General features: G+C 44.0%; 3 protein-coding genes across 5 annotated transcripts in view; 1 reads left to right on the top strand and 2 right to left on the bottom strand.

The window, feature by feature from the left end:
* Nucleotides 1-3,787, top strand: part of sptan1 (spectrin alpha, non-erythrocytic 1) — a 34,347-nt gene extending 30,560 nt beyond the window's left edge. For all 3 annotated transcript variants that reach the window (XM_083983572.1, XM_083983571.1, XM_083983570.1), the window contains 9 exons: nucleotides 2-298; nucleotides 399-511; nucleotides 1,362-1,379; nucleotides 2,300-2,354; nucleotides 2,450-2,646; nucleotides 2,784-2,837; nucleotides 2,926-3,072; nucleotides 3,154-3,301; nucleotides 3,384-3,787. In XM_083983572.1, the coding sequence (XP_083839698.1) occupies nucleotides 2-298; nucleotides 399-511; nucleotides 1,362-1,379; nucleotides 2,300-2,354; nucleotides 2,450-2,646; nucleotides 2,784-2,837; nucleotides 2,926-3,072; nucleotides 3,154-3,301; nucleotides 3,384-3,509 (1,155 nt within the window). In that variant the 3' untranslated portion in view covers nucleotides 3,510-3,787. The remainder of the gene's footprint in view (nucleotide 1; nucleotides 299-398; nucleotides 512-1,361; nucleotides 1,380-2,299; nucleotides 2,355-2,449; nucleotides 2,647-2,783; nucleotides 2,838-2,925; nucleotides 3,073-3,153; nucleotides 3,302-3,383) is intronic.
* Nucleotides 3,788-3,909: 122 nt separating this feature from the next.
* Nucleotides 3,910-11,788, bottom strand: dync2i2 (dynein 2 intermediate chain 2). Its single transcript, XM_083983573.1, has 9 exons — nucleotides 11,449-11,788; nucleotides 10,003-10,263; nucleotides 9,809-9,918; nucleotides 7,717-7,874; nucleotides 6,229-6,338; nucleotides 5,872-6,042; nucleotides 4,527-4,759; nucleotides 4,285-4,442; nucleotides 3,910-4,165 (listed from the first exon to the last, which is right to left on the bottom strand). Exons 1-9 carry the CDS (start codon nucleotides 11,524-11,526, stop codon nucleotides 3,927-3,929), a joined length of 1,518 nt encoding a protein of 505 aa, XP_083839699.1. The 5' UTR covers nucleotides 11,527-11,788; the 3' UTR covers nucleotides 3,910-3,926.
* Nucleotides 11,789-12,954: 1,166 nt separating this feature from the next.
* LOC310994922 (protein SET-like) lies at nucleotides 12,955-19,941 on the bottom strand. Its single transcript, XM_083983829.1, has 8 exons — nucleotides 19,708-19,941; nucleotides 16,834-16,891; nucleotides 16,607-16,749; nucleotides 16,411-16,514; nucleotides 16,204-16,317; nucleotides 15,529-15,699; nucleotides 14,617-14,751; nucleotides 12,955-13,964 (listed from the first exon to the last, which is right to left on the bottom strand). The coding sequence occupies exons 1-8, from the start codon at nucleotides 19,775-19,777 to the stop codon at nucleotides 13,944-13,946; spliced, it is 816 nt and encodes a 271-aa protein (XP_083839955.1). The 5' UTR covers nucleotides 19,778-19,941; the 3' UTR covers nucleotides 12,955-13,943.
* Between the last annotated feature and the right edge of the window lie 722 nt (nucleotides 19,942-20,663).

Raw genomic sequence — 20,663 nt, 5'->3', positions numbered from 1 at the left:
GGTTGAAGACTTGTTCCTGACATTCGCCAAGAAAGCCTCAGCCTTCAACAGCTGGTTTGAGAACGCGGAGGAGGACCTGACGGACCCGGTCCGGTGTAACTCTCTGGAGGAGATCCGGGCGCTCAGAGAGGCCCACGAGGCCTTCCGCTCCTCGCTGACCTCGGCCCAGACCGACTTCAACCTGCTGGCCGAGCTGGACCAGGAGATCAAGAGCTACCAGGTGGTGTCCAACCCCTACACCTGGTTCACCATGGAGGCCCTGGAGGAGACCTGGAGGAACCTGCAGAAGATCATCAAGGTCCCAAACACATTGACACACACTCTGTTTCCTCCTCCCTGCTCTCCACCTCTCACCTGCAGGTGTTGGCTCACTGACCTTGTTCTCTTTGCTGCTGCAGGAGCGCGAGCTGGAGCTGCAGAAGGAGCAGAGGAGGCAGGAGGAGAACGACAAGCTGCGTCAGGAGTTTGCGCAGCACGCCAACGCCTTCCACCAGTGGCTGCAGGAGACCAGGTACAGGCCGTGGTCCAGCCCACCTGCTTTAGCTTCCATGAAGGCAGATAGTGGGAAATCCTGTCTTATGTTATTGTATAATCCTTACCTCAGAGTTCAGTTACCATGGTAACTTAGCCTGTTACAGAGCAGAAGTATATGTTCATAGACTACGCATGTAGGAAGGGCCACTGGTGGGATTCAAACTGAAGATACTTTGCCAGATGCGTTTTTAAGATAAGATAATCCTTTATTTGTCCCACAACGGGGAAATGTACAGACAACAGCAAATAAATGTATTGGACAGGTAATACATAGCAGTAAAAAGAAAGTAGTATTTGTAATAGAGTGTGATTAAGACAAAATAGTAAATAAGAATTCTAAATACACACATGTGAATTGTGTTTAGTGCTGAGAGCAGCTCTGACAGCTGCAGGAGGAAGAAGATGCGGTAGCCTCCTTCACACATTTTGGGTGAAGTTTACACAAAGCACTGTCTGTCAGCCTGCTGCTCAATTTTAAACTTCAGCAGGTTGAACCTTTAGTGAAAGTCGGTGTTAATTCTGACCAGACTTTTCCAAGAAAGACCAGATTTCCTTCGAACACGGCTCAGTCTCAGCCATGACAGTAGTGAGTCGAGGTGCTTCCTGCTGTTTCAGCCTTCCTGTTGAACCACTGATTGTTCTGTTGACTGGTGAGGTGTTTGGCTCACTGAACATGGCGGCACCAGACACTTCACCACTCTGCACACTGTTGTTGAGCCTCGTGTGTTGTTGCCTTATGTTGTTAATGTGTATTTGTGTCTCTCTCTCCTCCCCCTCCTTCCTCTTCCTGCTTCCGCGCTGGTCCTTTGGATCACTGTGCTAATCAGGACATACCTTCTGGATGGGTGAATATCACCTTTTTCTCTTTTTTATGATGATGTCTGTGTGAGTGTTATGGGATGCGGTGGTGGTGATGGAGGTAACTGTTGTGTCGTATAGAAATGATCAAGCTTCACAGGAGCAGTTTACAACCACATGCTCCTCCTGCTCAGAGTTGATGTAGATGACTGTTTTCCTGTTTGCTGTCTGACCTTTGACTCTGGTCCTCTCTCTGAATAGCATAGCCTATCGATGAGTTATCTGTGTCTATCAGTACCAGGTTGCTGATGATCTTTCTGGAAGGTCAACCTCTCTCTCTCGAGCCTCGCTCTTGTTTCCTTTTGCTTCCTCTGACCTCACGCGGGTGTGAGGGCTGTGTGACCTCATGCACTTGAGTCTAGATAGAAGCTGCCGTGTGCTGGGCACCTCCCTGCTCTACTAACACTCACCCAGTCCTCAGACCTAAAGCACCAGGCTGCAGACAGCACTGCTTCCAGCTGGTGGACTGGCTAGTGTTCACCTGGTGTAGTCTGCACCGCAGAGCTGGAAACTGCACAAGTGTACTTATTCATTTGGTCGTTGTGGTTTATTCCTCTGCTTTATTTATCCTCTATCACTGACATTGAGCTTCACTATGTTGCAGTTTCCACTCTGTGTGCAGGGGCCCTGCCCTGCATGGTTTGGGTTAGCACTAGCAGTAGATCTTAGACATGAATTAATCTCCACCCTGAGGACATAGAGACAGAATAACAGGCCCACACACGAGTGACATGTTGAATGAAACACTCCAGAACCAGTTTACCTGCACCTCCAGACTACATTTAATCATTCATGAGGGTTTGTGTAGACGGTTGTAGGAATGTGTCGTCTAACAGCGTGTGAGTGTGTGAGTGCAGCAGCTGTCCAGACTCTGCTGCCTCTCTAACATGGTGTGTGTTGGTGTCAGGTCGTGTATGGTGGAAGAGTCCGGAACCCTGGAGTCACAGCTGGAGGCCACTAAGGTAAAGACGCTGATGTTTTAACAGCAGCGCTGCTGCAGCTCGTGTTAGCGGAGGTGACGTCATGTGACCCTCTGTTTGTGTGTGTGTGTGTGCAGCGTAAACACCAGGAGATCCGGGCCATGCGCAGTCAGCTGAAGAAGATAGAAGACCTGGGAGCAGCCATGGAGGAGGCGCTGATCTTAGACAACAAGTACACAGAACACAGCACAGTGGGCCTGGCCCAGCAGTGGGACCAGCTGGACCAGTTGGGAATGAGGATGCAGCACAACCTGGAGCAGCAGATACAGGCCAGGTACACACTGACAGTCAACCTACTGGCTCTTAGCCAGAGCATCACTCTCATAAATAAGTCACTTCAGTTTCCTCTGAAAGAGGAAAAGTGTCTGTGTTTTAAGGCTGCTGCTGATCACTTGATGCTCTGTGTTTCAGAAACACCACTGGAGTGACAGAAGAGGCCCTGAAGGAGTTCAGCATGATGTTCAAGTGAGTGTCGTTGACCTGCTGTCTCCACCATGATGTGCTCCGGCATCTGATCTGAGTCACAGCTTCACCTTCTGCTGCTTCTCCACAGGCACTTCGACAAGGAGAAGTCTGGTCGTCTGAACCACCAGGAGTTCAAGTCGTGTCTGCGCTCGCTGGGCTACGACCTGCCCATGGTGGAAGAGGGAGAACCTGATCCTGAGTTTGAGTCCATACTTGACACGGTGGATCCCAACAGGTCTGTGTGGAACAGTATGGCTGTTTGTGGTTTGCGCACTCTGGTGTTTGATGCCTAACTGACAAACTTGTGTGTGTGCAGGGACGGAAACGTGTCGCTGCAGGAGTACATGGCGTTTATGATCAGCCGTGAGACAGAGAACGTCAAGTCCAGTGAGGAGATAGAGAGCGCGTTCCGAGCTCTGAGCACCGAGAACAAACCCTACGTAACTAAAGAGGAGCTCTACCAGGTGAGAGCGCTGCTCCTCTGTGGTTCTGCTCTCAGACTCTGGTCTGGTCCTCCATGTCTCACTGTCCCTCTCTTCCTTTCAGAACCTGAGCAAGGAGCAGGCCGACTACTGTCTCTCACACATGAAGCCGTACCTCGACGGCAAGGGCCGCGAGCTTCCGTCGGCCTTCGACTTCGTCGAATTCACGCGCTCGCTCTTCGTCAACTGATCCCTCACCCCCCAGTGACCAATCGGGACGCGTTTTCCCCACACACTTCGACACGAACACACGGCTGAAACTGCATGACTGTGGCACCACAAAATCTCACTAATATCAACTGTCTGTTCTATTTATCTCGCGCTACCTTAACTTTGTGCTTTTCATGATAGCATAGTGATCTGTCTGCATCTGAATGTGATTGTTTTAGCTGTTTTAGCTTGTGCTTTCGATCAAATTTAAGAACCTAATAGTAACAATGATGTTGTACCAACACCTGAACAACTGCAGTGTGCTTTAATAAACGCTACTGGTTAGAACTGGAAACCTCTACACACTTGTTTTTATTTGTGAGTCTTTAGTTTTGAACATGTTGTTTTTTCACTACACCCATACAAAACAGATCTGTGACCTTCCAGGTAATGAGTCTCATTCTGCCACCTGATTGGCTATCTGCTCCAGCTGGCTGCTCTCTCTGGGGCTCTGCTCCGTCAGATCAGCACTCAGCTGCCAAACACCAACTGTCCCGTCTGTATTCCCCACGGCCAACAGGTGGGGGCTCTGACAGTTGAAGGCTAAACAGGTAGCAGCTTGTCCTGCAGCTCCCTGCTCGATGCTGGCCACCGGCTTCAGAGACCTGCGACCCAGGTCGAAGATCTGCACCTTACCTAGGACACAGACACACACAGTGAGAGGAGGCAGAGAGAGACTGACTACACTCTACAAATAGTAACAGATCTAGATGTGTAAATAAAAACACATCACTCAGACAGTTGTGTTACGGCACCTTGTCCTGTGGCTGCAGCAAACACCAGCGGTCTGGTTGGAGACCACTGCACCTGGAACACGTAGGACTCTGACACCCTGAGAGACAGCAGTGGGTTGGCCTGCAGCATGGAGTGGACATGGGCCAGACCATCAGTCCCCGCACTCACAAACAAGTTCCTACAGAAGACACAGGTCCAAGTCACTACTGATCCATGTGAATGATAAGCACAAGTGTTAGTCTGGTCCGTGTGGAGCTGTCACCTGTGGAAGGGGGAGCAGTGGATGGAATGGACGGGACCGCTGCATGGCCTGAAGGAGAAGACGGCTGGAGCTCTCAGGGTCACACTCTGAGCCTCAGTGGCAGCAGCGGCCAGCGTCTTGGACGAGAAGGAGCAGCGGAGCAGCAGGCCGCCCTCAGAGCCCACCAGGAAGGTGTCGGGGTCCCATGGAGACAAAGCCAGAGAGGTGACGCCCACAGTGCTGCTGCCTCGAGCCTGTGGGCAACACACAGCTGTCACTGTTCCACCAGTGTTCAAAAGTGATTAAGGGGATAGTTCAACATTTTGGCAAATTGTCCCATTGCCATAATCCCTATAGTTTTAGGAGTAGGTTTGTTACCTTTAATTGTCGGTGCAAGCTATTTTTAGAACGGCAGAGCCGTGAGCTGCTCAGAGCTACGCTACGGAGGCTCATGGGATTTCTTGGTTTCTCTCATCAAATACACAATCCAACAACTCCAAAACAATGTTGTGACCTTGTCCACAAGAGCTGTTTGAGGCGAATACAGAGACTGCTTGCCGAAAAACTGCCCCCGACGAAAACATGCATCAGCGGTTTTGCATGAATTTTCCTTGATAACAACTCCGTCTCATAACGTTCCGTTATTATCTCATAGCGTGGTGAGTGTGCAAGTCACAACTTGTCCACCAGAGCGTTTTGGAGTTGTTGGATTGTGTATTTGATGAGTTTGATGAGGGAAACCAAGAAATCCCATTAGCCTCTGTAGCGTAGCTCTGAGCAGCTCGCGGCTCCACTCCGCCGTTCTAAAATTAGCTTGCACCGACAATTAAAGGTAATAAACCTACTGCTAAGACTTTAGAGATTAGCATTTTTGCCAAAATGTTGAACTATCCCTTTAAGATAAGTCCAAAGATTGCAAAGGGTTAATTTTTTACTGCCCCACAATGCACTGTACAAAGGAAATGGACAAAACAGTCTGCCATCCAGCTGCACCACATGTTGTAAGTGGGGAGAAACCACAATAAACAGTGATTTACTCAGACAGATGGCAGCTAACCCAACTAAACACTGAAGCTGTTTGTGCAGCCTGAGCACTGACTGGAGATCAGGTCTCAGTGTTGAACAGCAAACACATACTGAAACCTCAGATACATTCTCAGTCAGTCCAGCAGTGGTATCAGATCTTGGAGGCATCACTTGAATAACCTGATCCAGGTCAAAGACCAGTGTGCTTTTATTATGACAAACTGTTCCACAATAAGACATTAGGACTCTGTACACGACTCTGCAGTCACTACACTGGCTCTAGACTCCCTGTTTACATATTGTGAGACTGACCACAGTGATATAGTCTCTGCAAACTCACCTTGAGGCTGAGTGCGCTGCTCTGAGGAAGCTGCTGTCGTACTAAAGCGTAGGCTGCATTCAGGACAAACGCGCCCTGCTCAGAGTCCACGGTCCACAGCAGCACCCTCCCTCCTGAGCCGGCGCTCAGCACCCCAAACTCCCCTTTCTTCTGCAGAGGAACCCAGGTGACCTGCACACACACAAAGTGTACATGATGTCTTTTAATCTACATATCCAAATTAAAGCTCCTTCACTTGAAATTAGAGAAAATATAATAGACACCATCAGGCTGATGTTTTTTTAGAGATCATGTGACACTGAACCTCCACTGAGCTCATGTGACCAAAACCTGTCGTCACTTAGAAACAGACTGTACCTGGTAAACTGGCTCCCTGTGGCTGTCTGCTGACATCCCAGTCAGGGCCAGCACGGGGTCCTGAGTCCGACTGGTGTCCCAGACCACCACCTCACCACTGTATAGACCACCTACACACACACACACACACACACACACACACACACACACACACACTTAATATTATCTCTCTCTGTCAGGGTTCTTCAACCTTTTTCAGGCCAAGGAACCCCAAACTAATGGAGAGATGAAGCAGGAACCCCCATACTTTAAATATTTATAAAATTGTGTATTATATTACACTGGGCCTAGTATACCTTGCATTTAATACTAAGCTATTCAAACAATACACAGGTTCATTCATGTTTTTATTTTAAAGGTACAGTGAGTATAGCCTCGTAAACCAGCCTCTCGCGGAAATGCATTTCATTTCATTTCTCGGGAGAGTCTGGCCTCATCCCCCCTGCAAGCGTTTGGGGTGGGCGGGAGCTGGGCGGGAGTAGTAGCAAAGACGGTTTAATATCTTTGGTAGTAGCGTTGACAGACAACCCCATTCAGCCAATCAGCAAGTTGGTGTAGTGACGGGGCTTTGCACCAGTCGGTCCCTGATTGGCCAACGTGCTGTGTCAATCACAGTGGGCGACGCTGATTGGCTCGGCCTTCTGAGGGTTTCAGTCCAAACGCTTAGAATGGGGATGAGGCCAGACTCTCCCTCGGAATGAAATGAAATGCACTTCCGCGAGAGGCTGGTTTACGAGGCTACAGTGAGTAGGGTGGCTGTGCCACTGTCGTTTATAAACATACCTTCTTGTATCAACAATGTCTATCAACTGCATGATAATCATTCATACAAGCAATTCAAATTGACGTTTTTATTTTAAGCTAAACGTGGAAAAAAAAAAAATATACAAAAATTGTATAATCAACAAATAAATGTCATGACAATCCTGCAGTACCTCTGTCAACCCCCTGTTGAAGACCTCTCTACTTTATGCGATTTCCAGATTACATTAAGTATAAATGATTTTAATAAAATTCTACCATTATTAACTGAATCCTTTTTTCCAGACAACATATAAAACTGAATCAGTTTTAGTCTGATTTGAAGCATTGGTGTGGTGCTGGAATTGTTTTTTGTGATTGTAATTAACTGATAATTTGTTGTTAATACATCTGTTTCATGTTTCATTGTATTCATGTACACTGTGCTGCTGCTCATCTTGGCCAGGACGTCCTTGAAAGAGATTCTTAATCTCAATGGCTCTCCCTGGATAAATAAAAAAAGTTAAATAAAATAATGAAAAAATAAATAAATAAAAAAGCACACATTTGAAGGACAAGTCTCAGGTCTTGGTTGGTGCAGGATATCTGGTGATGTTCGTAAGGTGCAAACAAGTTTTTTCATACTTTTGAAAACCTCACATTTTGTATTTGAGTTGTCCTGACTGAGCCTGTGACCAGCTGATGGTGTGAGTGTGTGTGTGCACACGGTACAGAGAGTGTGTGTACCTGCGATGAGGGCGGGCTGCTCCGGGTGACAGCACAGAGCGGTGACGGCAGACGGAGCATCTATCACCAGATCAGCTTGTTTGGAGCTCAGGCCTCGACGCTGCAGGTTCCACGTGCACACAAACGACTTCTCAGTGGTCCAGTGTCCATCATCAATCCTAGTGACACAAAACACACACACACATTCAACTGAACCACTCCGACCACATGTCAAGAGCTTAACGGTTTAAGCCGCTTGACAATGAGGATTTTGTATCGTTCACTTATTATGCCATATTTGAGTTCTGTATTGAAATATGGAGGAATACCTCTATGAGTAGCACAAAGCCATTGTTTTTATTGCAGAAAGAGCACTAAGAATAATATACAATGTTTTCTGGGCTGTTGAAGCTCAAAGAGTTGACCGAATTGGGGACACTGTTGGTTGTGCACAGAGCAATCATGGAAGAAATTTTTATTTCAAGAACCAAATTGTAAAGACTAAGTTGAAACAAATGTGTTTTTCTGTAGTGGGTGTTAAAATATGGAATTCCTTAAAGCAGAAGTAAGCGATCCGGTCGTTTTGGCTAATGCTGCGTTCCAGGCAGGCTTTTGAAACCGTAAATTACAGCTTCATGTCACAACTTACGATTTTGTAGCGTTCCAGGCAACCCACTCGTGTTTTTCCGACCTGTTTTACCTGTGAAAGTCACTATAACGGCCACTCGTAACTTCCGACCCGTGAACTCGTACCAGATCGAACTGGTATGACTTCACAGGTCGGAAAAACACGAGTTACGGGCTGCCTTGAACGCACCATAACAGTCCTCGTCCCTACGTCACCACATTCACGCGCATCCCTTGGCTGCACACACAGCCCTGCATGCCGTTCTCTCTCCTCATTGGATAAAAACTGTAGGATACGAGAGAAGTTTTCTCCTCGGCTCAGAGCAGAGCAGAGTGACTGACAGACCCGTGTTTCGGTCCAAACACTCTATGTAAGTGATTGCTGTCAGAGACTTATATTAACACAAATATATCGCTTACTTCTGCTTTAACAGTCAAAGAAAAAAGCTGTACAAAGATTTTCCAGTTTCCAGATTTTCCAGTATAAGCAAAAAATAGGGAAATTATATAAAAACATGTAATAATAAAGAATAGTTATGTTTTGGTTGTTGTTGTTTTTTTTTTGGGGGGGGGGGGGGTATTATATTTTAATTTTTTTATCCTTTTTTTTATTTTTTTATTTTTTTTACAAAAAAATAGAAGAAAAAAAACCTACATACAAAATGAGCATACAGCACCTGACATTGTTAAATTAAGTAATTGAAATAAGAAAAGGAAAGACAGAGGCTATATGAGGATATATACAATAACCAAAGTAGCCCGAGAATAGTTATGGATTTTTGGATTTGTATATTGTTGGTTAAAGCAGAAGTAAGTGATATATTTGTGTTATTATAAGTCTTAAATAGTTATATCTTCCGACAGCAATCACTTACATAGAGTGTTTGGACTGAAACACGGGTCTGTCAGTCACTCTGCTCTGCTCTGAGCCGAGGAGAAAACATTTATCATATCCTACAGTTTTTATCCAATGAGGAGAGAGAACGGCATGCAGGGCTGTGTGTGCAGCCAAGGAACGCCGTGAATGTGGTGACGTAGCGACGAGGACTGTTATGGTGCGTTCAAGGAAACTCGTATTTTTCCGACCGTGAAGTGGTACCAGTTCGATCTGGTACGAGTTCACCGGTCGGAAGTTACGAGTGGCCGTTATAGTGACTTTCACCGGTAAAACAGGTCGGAAAAACACGAGTGGGTTGCCTGAAACGCTACAAAGTCGTAAGTTGTGACTTGAAGCTGTAATTTACGATTTCAAAATCCTGCCTGGAACGCAGCATTAGCGAAAACGACCGGACCACTCACTTCTGCTTTAAGAAGGGAGCAGGTATTATAGGTTCTCTTCGTCCTGCTCCTTTCCAATCCCAGAATTGGAAAGAGCAAATAAAATAAAACAAAACAAAAAACAATGAAGAATGAAAATATGAAATAATAATGAGGTGAAAACAACTAGAGAATAATCAGTGAGCTTGAGATGTTCAATACGACATACCGACCATATGCACAGGCAATGACTGAACCTGTACAACTCCAGGACACACTGGTCACATGAAGACCTTTCTCCTGAGCGATGGGATGTTGAAGACGATGGAGGCATGAAACCTGCAAACACAACAGATCGACATTATGCACACCACTCTCTCCATAAGCAAAGAAGCAGCCTCCGGATTCGTCGATCCTGCTTACCAGCTGACTGTGATCGCCCCAGTTCACCTGGAACCCATCGAAGGCGTGACTCTTTGCATTTTTGACCAACTCTGTGACGACCAGTTTCTCGACCCGCTGCAGGAAGTCCTTCAGGCCAGGTGGGTCCGGCTGGTCATGGTTTTGCTGGAGGAGCTGCTCTGTTTCCTGGTCCTGCGGCTCCGTCTGGGTGGAGCTGGTGGTGGTAGACACAGTCTGGACTTGGGCCTCGGCACTGTGCACCGCTCTGGTCTGACAGCCTCTCTGCAGCACAGCAAGTAAAGACCCAGTTATTTACTGAAGTACACATTAAACTGACAGCAAGAGCACAGTTTGAATTAGACAGAGAAATCTACTTAATCAGGTGTAATACTCATGATTTAGGTTTCAAATGGACTCATATTCCATTGACTAAAAAAATCTGAATATTAGCTTTGGTTGCTTTAAACAGCTGTATACAACTGACTTTCATTTGAACATGAAAATGAATAGTCAAATGGTTTTGGAGTTGCACAGTCAGGAGAGGAAACCATCCATCTCCTGCCCCTGAGGTGTTTAGGGGAAATCTGTAAATTTTGTCATCTGGCAGGAGTACCTATGTAATGTCACTTGTATGGGCAGATGCTAAAGTTACGGTATCTCCCATAGAGAAACTTGAATATGTCAGATGAGCTCCCGGTCCTGTTTATTGCACCTCCTAATGCAATATGAGTGTGTTTAATATTCAAAATAACACTGTAATGTTTTCCAGAAAGGATAAAGTAACATTTTTTCCACTTTTCCAAAATAGACCCTTGTCAAAAAACCACAAGACTTGACTCTTAATCACTGGGTCTAGATCACCCCAGAGATTAAATAAATAAATAATCATAATCAAATGATTTAGAGAAAAATGCAGTGTTTTGTATTTTCAAAAACAGGAACATCACAAATGAGAAACTGTGTTTTGCAGTCATTTAATCCTCCCTGGGATAATCTAGAGCAGATTTGTGTAAATCGTGTGGTTTTGGATCAGGATCTGGTCTAATGTGGTCAGGTCTAGATGAAAAAGTATTGTGTAATGTCCCTTTTACACAAATTTAATTAAAGGTCCACATGTCAGAAACAGTTTTATGACTCAGCCTTTCTGGAAAAGCGCTTAAGTATTACCTTGAATGTTTGAACACAAAATTATACTGGGTGCTAATTTAAGTGTCTCTTAACCTTCCGCTTCAGCCTCATCTGTACAGGCCCCACAGACTGTAGGATCGCCACTGCCACACTTCATAACACCACGGAGAATTAGCCTCTGGCAGCTAGCTAGCTGCTGTGTTTACACTGTCGTGTTTCTAACTAGCTCCACATGTTTCACACCCACAGTCCACACCACACCAGACACCAGTCCACGGCCCCTCATGCTAACGGAGCCCGGTTGGTGGGGTAAAAGGCTGAGCTGCTGCTCTAACGTACCGACTCTCGCTCAGACTGCAGGGACTTCCTCCACAGTGACGGGACACTCACTGAGTCCAGGGCTTCGTCTGTAAACATACCGTGTTCAATTAACAACCAGCCGTGTTCAATTAACTATTAACCGTGTTTAATTAAGGACCAGCCGTGTTCAATTAACGACCATTCAGAGGCTAAGCTAAGTGACGTTAGACTCGAGTGGTTAAGCTAACTGCACACTTGACTTCTGAATGCTAGCGGGTCTGGGCTTTTCCTCCTGCGTGATGTTTTTCACACCCATAGTGTCGTTTGTTGTTGTCCCCGCACCTGGAGCGTGGAGACGCCGGAGCCATTTTCTACCAAGATTGCGTGTCCATGGTAACGGACCGGATATCCGGTCCAGTCTCACATCACTTCCGCTTCTTCTCCAGAATAAAAGAGCTAACTGGAGCTGCGCATTTATGACGTTAGAAAACATAATTACACAGTTAATAACACATTATACGTTTTTCCTATATCACATGGGGTCCTGTAAGTATGTCGATAAAGTATCGTAGTGGCTGGCTGCTGCCTCGGGCCTGTAGACACGACATGTCTGCCCCAATATAATACATCCATGGTCTGCCCTCTGTCGGCGGAGAACTGAACGATGGACGCCATTGTTATAATTCGAAGAATACGGGGTTGACGTTTACAGCGCAGAGCTGTGAGTAGCCAGGCCCTGTGAATAAACACCCTGAGCTCCTTACATAATGTGACATTCATTAACACCTGCGCCAGCTTATTTCTATCCTATTAACACACCGTGGAGTGTGTGTGTGTGTGTGTATGTGCATCCTTCAGTTGCTACAACATGCTACTATTTTCCATATTGACACATTAGAGTTGGTTTAATTAACGTTATTCATTGACATTTCAGGACCTCAGGATGCCTACATTAACATTAACTTTTTTCAATTAACTGTTGCTTGTTTTATTTATTGCTGTAACACGTTTCCTTCACTGTCTTCATCGTTGTTACACCTGTATCAACTATGTACATAGCATGGACAGAAACAGGCTGTACATAAGTAATAAGTAGTGTATGTTTTAAACCAGGCATGTCCAAACTATTCCACGAAAGGCCGGTGTGACTGCAGATTTTAGTTCCAACCAAGAAGCAGCACACCAGATTTCAATCATTTAATCAACTGTTCTCAATCTTCAGTTGATTGGTCCAGCTGTGTGCTCTTGGTTTGTGGAACAAAAACCAGCAGGAATAATTGAATAGTTTGGACATGCCTGTAAACCACTAACAGAAAGAAAATATTCAGAGCATCACCACAAGAATGCAGTTAAATTCATGTCAACTGGCCTTGGCCCTGAAATGGCCCGACTGCTGCAGTGGAATCAAATAAATCCAGACTTGTGCTGCTTATCTACTGATTCAATGACACTTAAGAGGTGGAAGCTCCTCACTGCTGACCCCGATGGGAAAACCAGACAGGTTTTTTTTATCAAAAAGCAGCGGCTCGACTACCGACCTGTGACCAAACTACTCCGAGTATCATGTACACATTTATTTATTGTAACAAAGCAACTGATACACTTAATTTAACGTGAACAGATTTCCAGTGGAACAGGAGAAACGCTGCAGATTCCTCACAGGACTCTGCAGAAATCTCTCTCCCATCTCAAAATGTTAAGCCGCGCCCAAAATTAGATCTTTAGGTTGTTTTTATAAAAAAATGTACATTTCAAACTTTGTTGTGGGTGCCTGAAAAACAAGATAATGAAAATTTATTTAACAGAAGTCCAGAGTTCGGTGTCAAAGCCCTGCTGCCCAACCACACCCCCTCCCCCCATTAAAGTGTGTACAATTAACAACTGTCTTACCAAGGTACATGAATATCCCAAAAACATTTACAACGGTTGAAAGGAACAAGCTGGTGCTTTCAATCAGTTCCATTAGTACAATAAGTCACAAAGGAAAATGCAACTTCTAATAAGCCTTAGTATCCCGCCCCCCACCACTGGATATATTATAATATACATTTATATATAAAAGTGGCTAAAGATGCTATGATTGAGTTATCACTGCACCATGGCTTATTTTTATTGAACTCACAACTTCAACAGAAACTGTCATTTAATATCTTACATAAAAATTGCTATTGTACGTATTTTAAATCTACGTAGGATGACGTGCAGAATGCTACAAATTTTTTTTTTATTCTTTTGCATGTCTTTGGGAGATGTAGAGAAACAATGACAGGTGAGACTTCCAGAGAGCCACCGACACCCCCACCCCACTGCGACCCGCGGAGACCTGCCGTGGTGAGCTGGTCTGTAGACATGGTGGCGTGGGCAGGCTCTTGGCTGCAGAGGAAGGAGGATGGACAGGCTGACAACACACAGGAAATTTTTTTTTTTTTTTTTTACAAAACCCCCCCACCCCAAAAGAAAATATCTTGCTCCCGTGGGTTGTAAGGATGATCACAGAGGGAGGACTGGGAAAAAAAAGGTGTTTGCTGAAACGTTTAATCGTCTTCTCCGTCGTCCTGGAAGAGAAGAAAAAACAAGTCGGTGTGAGGAAAGATCTGAGATGCTCCACAAGAAACTATGTGTGGTCAGAGGTCAAACAGCTCTGTTCCACCTACTGAGGTTCAGCTCGTCTCGTACAAGACGGTTATCTTTCCCTGCACTCCCTCTGACTCTCATGCCAAGGCCATGTTGCCTCCCTTTCCGTCCTAAACCTCAGTATTTGGCGTTCTTTAGACACAGCTGCAGAACTGACTGATAGTTGGAGCCATGTGTGATAATAACACTAGACCGGAGGAGAGATGTAACAATTGGTACCTCCACTCTACCGAGGAAGTGTTAAACCTTTATCTTGACGTTAGCCAATAGAATGCCTACACGTCTCTCTACACAGACTCTGTCCACTTTGTTTCATATAAAAACTGAGGTTTGTGGTCTGTCTTCTCAGAATAGAGGTGGTATCATGCACACTATCACTGACTCTTTTGCTCTCCTTGGTCAAGCTCAATAAATATCTTCAGTGTAACCAATCCAGGACATTCTTCAACTTCAACTCTTCAACTTCTCTCTACATCAACCCTAGATTTACTCCCCAACAGTCAGCATCTGTATCAGGGTGGTCGTCGTCTCAGGGACTGAACATTATGAACCACATCGGCACTTTGTCCTCACCTCTCCGTCTTCTCCATCACCATCCTCATCCTCATCCTCGCCTTCCTCCTCCTCCCCCTCGTCAATGTCTTCCAGACCCTCCTCCTCGTCATCGTCGTCGTCTCCGTCACCTTCCTCGTCTTCCATGTCTGGGACCTGAGGAGCATTCACAGGTTAAAGGTGAGCACCGCATGAGGCTGCAGCCTGAGCTTCACTCCCTGTCACTGCCACAGTCTGGTCTCACGCCACACGGAGGGACAGACTCAACGTCATATAGGAGTTTTTTTTTTTAATCTGATATAACCAGAGAAAGCTGTGATTTTATTTGTGGTAACAGTACATGTCATTTCATGTCAGGCTGAATTCAGTTTGGTGGTTTTCAACCATTTATTCTAAATCAGATGAAGGATGTTAGTTGTCAGACGTCTCCATCTGAACTTTTGAACCACTGACACTTTAGGAATCCAAACCAAACCACAAGAGGACAACAACTGCCATTGTCCCAAACTATTCCGTGACATCACCAACCATGTCTTGATTGAGAGACCCCTAGAGGCTGAAGCTACACACCAGTTAGTTTCCTCTGTGTTGATGCTGACATGATTTTATTTCATCAGCTTAGGAGAAGTCTCAGTAATTGCAGCATCAGTAAAACATGTGCAGTATGAAGTACTGCAACTTCATTGGCTCATTAGGTCTTAATTGACTCGTTAGGACAACAATTACCAGCTGATGATCAATTCTGATTCTTCAAGTGATAATCCACAAGCAGACGCTCCTCAGAGCTACTAGAGATGTGAAATCAAGTTAAGTGCTGCTACAGAGCAGAGGAGGCTGACACGTTCAGATGAAACTGCAAACTCATGGATCTCAGCTTCTGTCTCAAATGTCAACAAAGTGCCTTAACAAGGGGCTGTGTAGTGTGACAGCTACCAGGTAGTACTGCAGCGGGTTGGGCCAGATGTCGTCCTTGATCACTTCTCCCAGCTCGTCGGCGCCAGCGTCTGAGTGGTCGGTGAACCAGGTGAAGAAGCTCTCCGGCTCCTCGTGCTGCCTTTTCTTCCCGGCTTTGTTGGGCGTCTGACCCGTGCGCTTCGTCAGGTCCTGAGAGACAAAATGTGTGTGGTTGAGAATTCAGGCTGTTCAGTGTTGTTTAAACATCGGTACAAATTAAGATTTGTTGAATTTTTTTCTCAGTTTTATTTGTTGCTCTGTTTGTGGTATCATCAGTTTGTCTTTGTATATATGTGTTTGTATATGTTTATATATTAGAGAGATAAAGATTAGTGATCATATATTAGAATAAATCCAGCTATATTCATTTATAAATTAATTTATTGTATAGATTATAATGACAAGGAAGCTTGATAGTTATGAATCGGGGGTGGGAGTAAATAAGTTTCACTTCTTCCCACTCCTTTTCAGCTATGAAAAATCTAATTATTTTCATGTTCAATTATTTTTAATTTTTCATGTGTTGTCCATTACTGTATTATTTGAAAGTGAAACTAAACTTTTCAATTCTTCTGTTCCTGCTCTTTATGTTCGGGAGGTTGTGTGACAGCATTAACAACTAACACAGACATGCAGAGTGAAGGTGAGACCGACCTTTCCAGCTTTCCATTTGATTTCGGTGGATTTGGAGACGGGATCTCCGCTCTCGTTTACGTTAAACTCTTTGGAGAGGGCTTTGTTCTCAAAGTATGGATTCTCATCGAAATACTGCAGGAGACAGAACATCAACATCGTCACACCTCTGTCACAACGCGTCCACTCGGAAGAATGTACAAACACAAAGTGAAGCAGACAACTCACAAAATCTATTCTATATCCGGACTTGATATCCTCAAACTCAGTGACCTCCACCCTCGACAAGTAATGAAGCGCCTCCTCATCCTCCTCCCCCAGCAGAGCTGAAACTGCAGGTCAGACATCACACACCGTCAGTTTACATGTACAATAACGTCTAAAGAGAAGTGTTCCACTGATGATGAAGTTAATGTGCGCTTACCTTGTGGATGGTTGACAAATGTTGTGACCCAGAAGTTGGGGATTTTGGCTATGAGTTCTGATCTCTTCTGGAAGAACGGCTGGCGTAATTTGTTGTACTTCTGCTCTACTTTTAAAATTTCTTCACTAGCCTGTTCGTTCAGTCTGGAGGGAGAAAAAAACAAAGACGTTAATGAGAAAGCTCTGTGTGAACCACCTGCTGTTACTGCTCAACACACTCACACTCACCTGTCAATTTCATTCTGTACTTCGTCAATGTGTTCAATGGCTTCCTGTTGCTCTTTTTCTGAAAGAAGAAAACCACCAATTAACAAACATCAAACAAGGCCACACACATCATACTTTATACAATAAACACACACAGGGTTGGTGGTTTGATGCCCACTTTTTATCACTACTATCATCTGTGATGTTTCTTGACTTGATTTTCAAGCTCATCTTGGTTTCATTCATCTGGGCTGACACGTGTGTTAAAAAATGCATGAACGCTCAAGCACAGATTTTTTTAAAAATCCAGATCATTTTGTAGTTTAGCTCAAACTCTCACAGGGATCAGTATCCTCTCTCCAAATTAAAGATCTCTAATAACAGTTTATATCCATCCCTGTGTCTGATGACAGAATTAAATTCATCTCACGCTGCCACACAGTCTTAGTTTGGAGTTTTCTTCTCCACCAAGTCTCTAAGTGGTGCTCACAGTGAACCTGATGCATTTTAATATTCACCTTATTAGATGGAATTATTGGATACAGTTGAAGATGAGTCTTGGGTATTCGATTGCGAATAATTATAAGATGTGGTTTTTGAAGTCTCAATTTTTGACAGATTCTCAAATAAAATCTGACCAATATTTTCTCTCCTCTCTTTGAAATAAAATCTGTCTAATATAATCCCTCAAAAATATGAGATGTTTTTAAATATTGTTTGATTTTCTCTTGGTATTTTTATTCAGTAGGTCTCATGTTGGCAAATTTCCATTACAAACTTTTATATTGATAGTCTCGACCAAATCCAGTCATATACTATATGATATCATTATGTTTGTAGTATAGTGTTATTTTAATTTAATATTGGTACATTATTATAATCTAAACAAGTGATTCTAGTGTTTTTAATCAAACATTTTTTTAAGCACTTCAAAGTTTTATTTGTCACATGCCAAAGTACACTGTGCACTGCAGTACGCAAAGAAAAACTGCAAAACAGAAAAATTCTAAATATATATTGCAGGAAATAGCACAACATTCAATATTAACATTAGGCCAAGACCAGTTCATATGAAATTTGCACTTCTTAGTTTCAGTCAATTCTATAGGCCTATGTATTATTTTGCAACTGTCCAGTATCTAATTAAACCTGGAAGATTTATTTCAGGTTACATTTAAATTCAACAATGTGTCATACTGGGTTACCATTCTGATTTATGTTAACAATTTATTTACAATTTGTTCAATTTATTAATCAGACACTGGCTGCACTACAACCTTTTTTTTTTTTAGAAAGCTGTGGTGACTCCCACAGTGCATTAATAGAGAATCAAATCATCTGCATATAGTGCATGTATTCCAAAATTTTCAAAACAAATTAAAGGGATCCAAGATAGTACAAGTACAAATGTATATTTATATATTCGACGCATTTTTTTATTTCAAAAGGCATTTCATTTGTATTACAAATACATTTTTTTTTGTTTAAACTTAACTTTTTTTGTCTTGACAGAAATTATCATATAAGTTATTATTTTGTTGAATATAAAGTTCTGATAATAGGCTTATTATCAATAATAATTTAATGGGTTGAATTAGTTATAGTCTGTGATTTTCCTTGCAGAACATTATCCATTCATCGAGGGACAGATACGGACTCCGTATCTCAATACAGTGACCTCAACACTTCGTATAATTGACTAATCATTAACACCTGCTGCATTGCTCTTATCATTTCCTGGCTTCTTTTGTACATAAGGAAAGGAAGAAGCAAACGTGTTGATTCCGACTGTAAAGACCGACGTTGAGCCGATTTCTTTGTCATATATAAACAATAATTATATATTTAAATATATTCTCAACGTAATCCATGAAAAACTCCGCTTGTGTCTGAGTGGTGCCGTTTACAACGTGATTACAGAGTGATCAGATGTTTCGGTTTTAAAGTATATCTGGGTCTCAGTCTCTCCGTTGCGTGTGTGGTGTATTAAATAACGCGGGACGCCAGGCTGTTGGGTTGTGTGTACGAGTGTGTGTGTATGGTGGATTCATGGCAGACAGACCCACTGCCTCCTGCAGTCTGGAGCTTCCTGTTGCTGCTAAAGGCGGCCTGGTTTGAATGAGGGGCTTGACGACGTCTGGCTGCAAAAAGCCGCTCGCCTCATGCTGGTAACAACACGGCGCGAGCCCCGCCACCGTCTCTTCACGCGCATTAAACACATGAACGTCCAACCCGCCGCTTCACAAAGACGCTCCAGCTTTCTGCAGCGCAGCCGACGCGCTTGTTTACATTCCGCTCGGCTAACTCGCATACAATAGACAGGATCCCCCCGCGTGGTTATGTTAACTCACCGCAATGCTAACGTTAATGTTATCACCGCTCGGCCTTTCTTTACTGGGGGGGAAACGGTGAGTGTTGCACTTGCTAGTACTGTGTGCAAACAACCGTGTGGAGCTCCGGACACAACGTGCACGGGGAGACGCGCAGCTGCACCGTTCACACCGGAGCCTCCTGCAACAAAGCCCCCCAAACTGTCTGCATAAACAGCGGCTGCACGCAACGCTGTATGCCGCTTTATCAATGCAAATATCGCCCCCCCACCCCCCCTTCATGGCTTCTCGCTGTTGGTAGCCAGTGTAAGCTAACAGCTAGCTAACCCATCACGCTGGCTACATGGTTAGCCGACGCTAGCACGCTACATTACTGAGGAGTCCTGCACAACAGCATTTAACCTCGGCGTGTACATCCAGGAAAATGTGAAATCAGCCGCTCGTCCACAAACGCGTATCATTTCAACTGAACACCGCACACGGGAAACTACAGCGAAAATAACAAAATGACGAAAAACAAATGAAAATGGCGTTGTACAGGATAACCGCCATTCCTTAACGTTACCAGAGGTCTCGTCCGCTCCGTCGTGATTTGAATTCTCCTTCCTACTGACTTTCGCCGATGAGGCCGACATGGTTTTCTCTCTCCGTGACTCTTTGGACCAGATGTGTGTCCCGGGCGGTTTGGAACTCTTCTCTGCGGGATAAAAGTTACTTCCACCTTACACACTGCGTGTCTTGGAGCCCACGATGAGGAGGAATGAGCGCAGCTTTGCACGCTTGTTTCCCTCTGTGGCGCTCGGTCAGTGAACATATTTATTGTCCTCCACTGCCCCCAGGCGGCCGGAGTGTGACACTGCACGGAGGGACTGTCTGACTGGAATACACATACCGATACTTGCAGATGATCCCATCTCAACTGTTTGGTACCCATCATGGATACGACCTTATTTACCTAAATATTACAGACGAATGGTTAATGTTCCTATCCTAAATAAAGTTAGGAAAAATGTATCACACAGGATTCCTTACTTCCCAAAATATACCTATTTTTCAATTTAAACACGGAAATTATTCAAGCCAAAGCTTACACTAATGTTCAGTGGAGTGACAATAAAATACTTAAAAGCTACTTAAGAATAAAATATCAATTAAAAGAAGATTTTATATAATTAATATAATTAGTTAAATAATGAAAAGACAGGAATAATATAAAACAGAACTTTTAATCTGGCAGCTCTTTTTTGACCCACAAAATGTCAACAGAAAATTTACAATAATAAATTAAACAGAACTTTTCTTGATTTAGTTTCCTTATTCCATGTATCCTTTTTAATTTGAATGCATTTATACATTGTATATAAATATTATTGGTCATGTTGAAGAAGTTATTCTCACAGTCACTCCATTACACTTCCTGCATTTTACAAAAATTACGCTTCGTCAAAATAAAAAAAATTGCATATAAAGGAACTGGTCTGGTCCTATTTTAACAACTGTTGAATGAACTGAGAAGTGTTG

This window comes from Trachurus trachurus (assembly GCF_905171665.1).
Source record: "Trachurus trachurus genome assembly, chromosome: 12".
In the NCBI taxonomy this organism is placed as follows: domain Eukaryota; kingdom Metazoa; phylum Chordata; class Actinopteri; order Carangiformes; family Carangidae; genus Trachurus; species Trachurus trachurus.
The sequence above is the reverse complement of the archived record's forward strand: the minus strand, read 5'-3'. Positions and strand labels throughout refer to the sequence as shown.

Bases quoted from the DNA above. Each gene is read 5' to 3' on its own strand.
- dync2i2 (XM_083983573.1), bottom strand. From the start codon at position 11,526: ATGTTTACAGACGAAGCCCTGGACTCAGTGAGTGTCCCGTCACTGTGG. The intron at 6,339-7,716 runs GTACACACACTC...GTGTGTGTGTAG, and splicing joins GCAGCCCGCCCTCATCGCAG to GTGGTCTATACAGTGGTGAG. The intron at 4,443-4,526 runs GTGACAGCTCCA...TGTCTTCTGTAG, and splicing joins CACTGCTCCCCCTTCCACAG to GAACTTGTTTGTGAGTGCGG.
- LOC310994922 (XM_083983829.1), bottom strand. From the start codon at position 19,777: ATGTCGGCCTCATCGGCGAAAGTCAGTAGGAAGGAGAATTCAAATCAC. The intron at 16,892-19,707 runs GTAACGTTAAGG...TTCTTCTTTCAG, and splicing joins CGGAGCGGACGAGACCTCTG to AAAAAGAGCAACAGGAAGCC. The intron at 13,965-14,616 runs GTGAGGACAAAG...CTTCTCTTCCAG, and splicing joins GTGATGGAGAAGACGGAGAG to GACGACGGAGAAGACGATTA.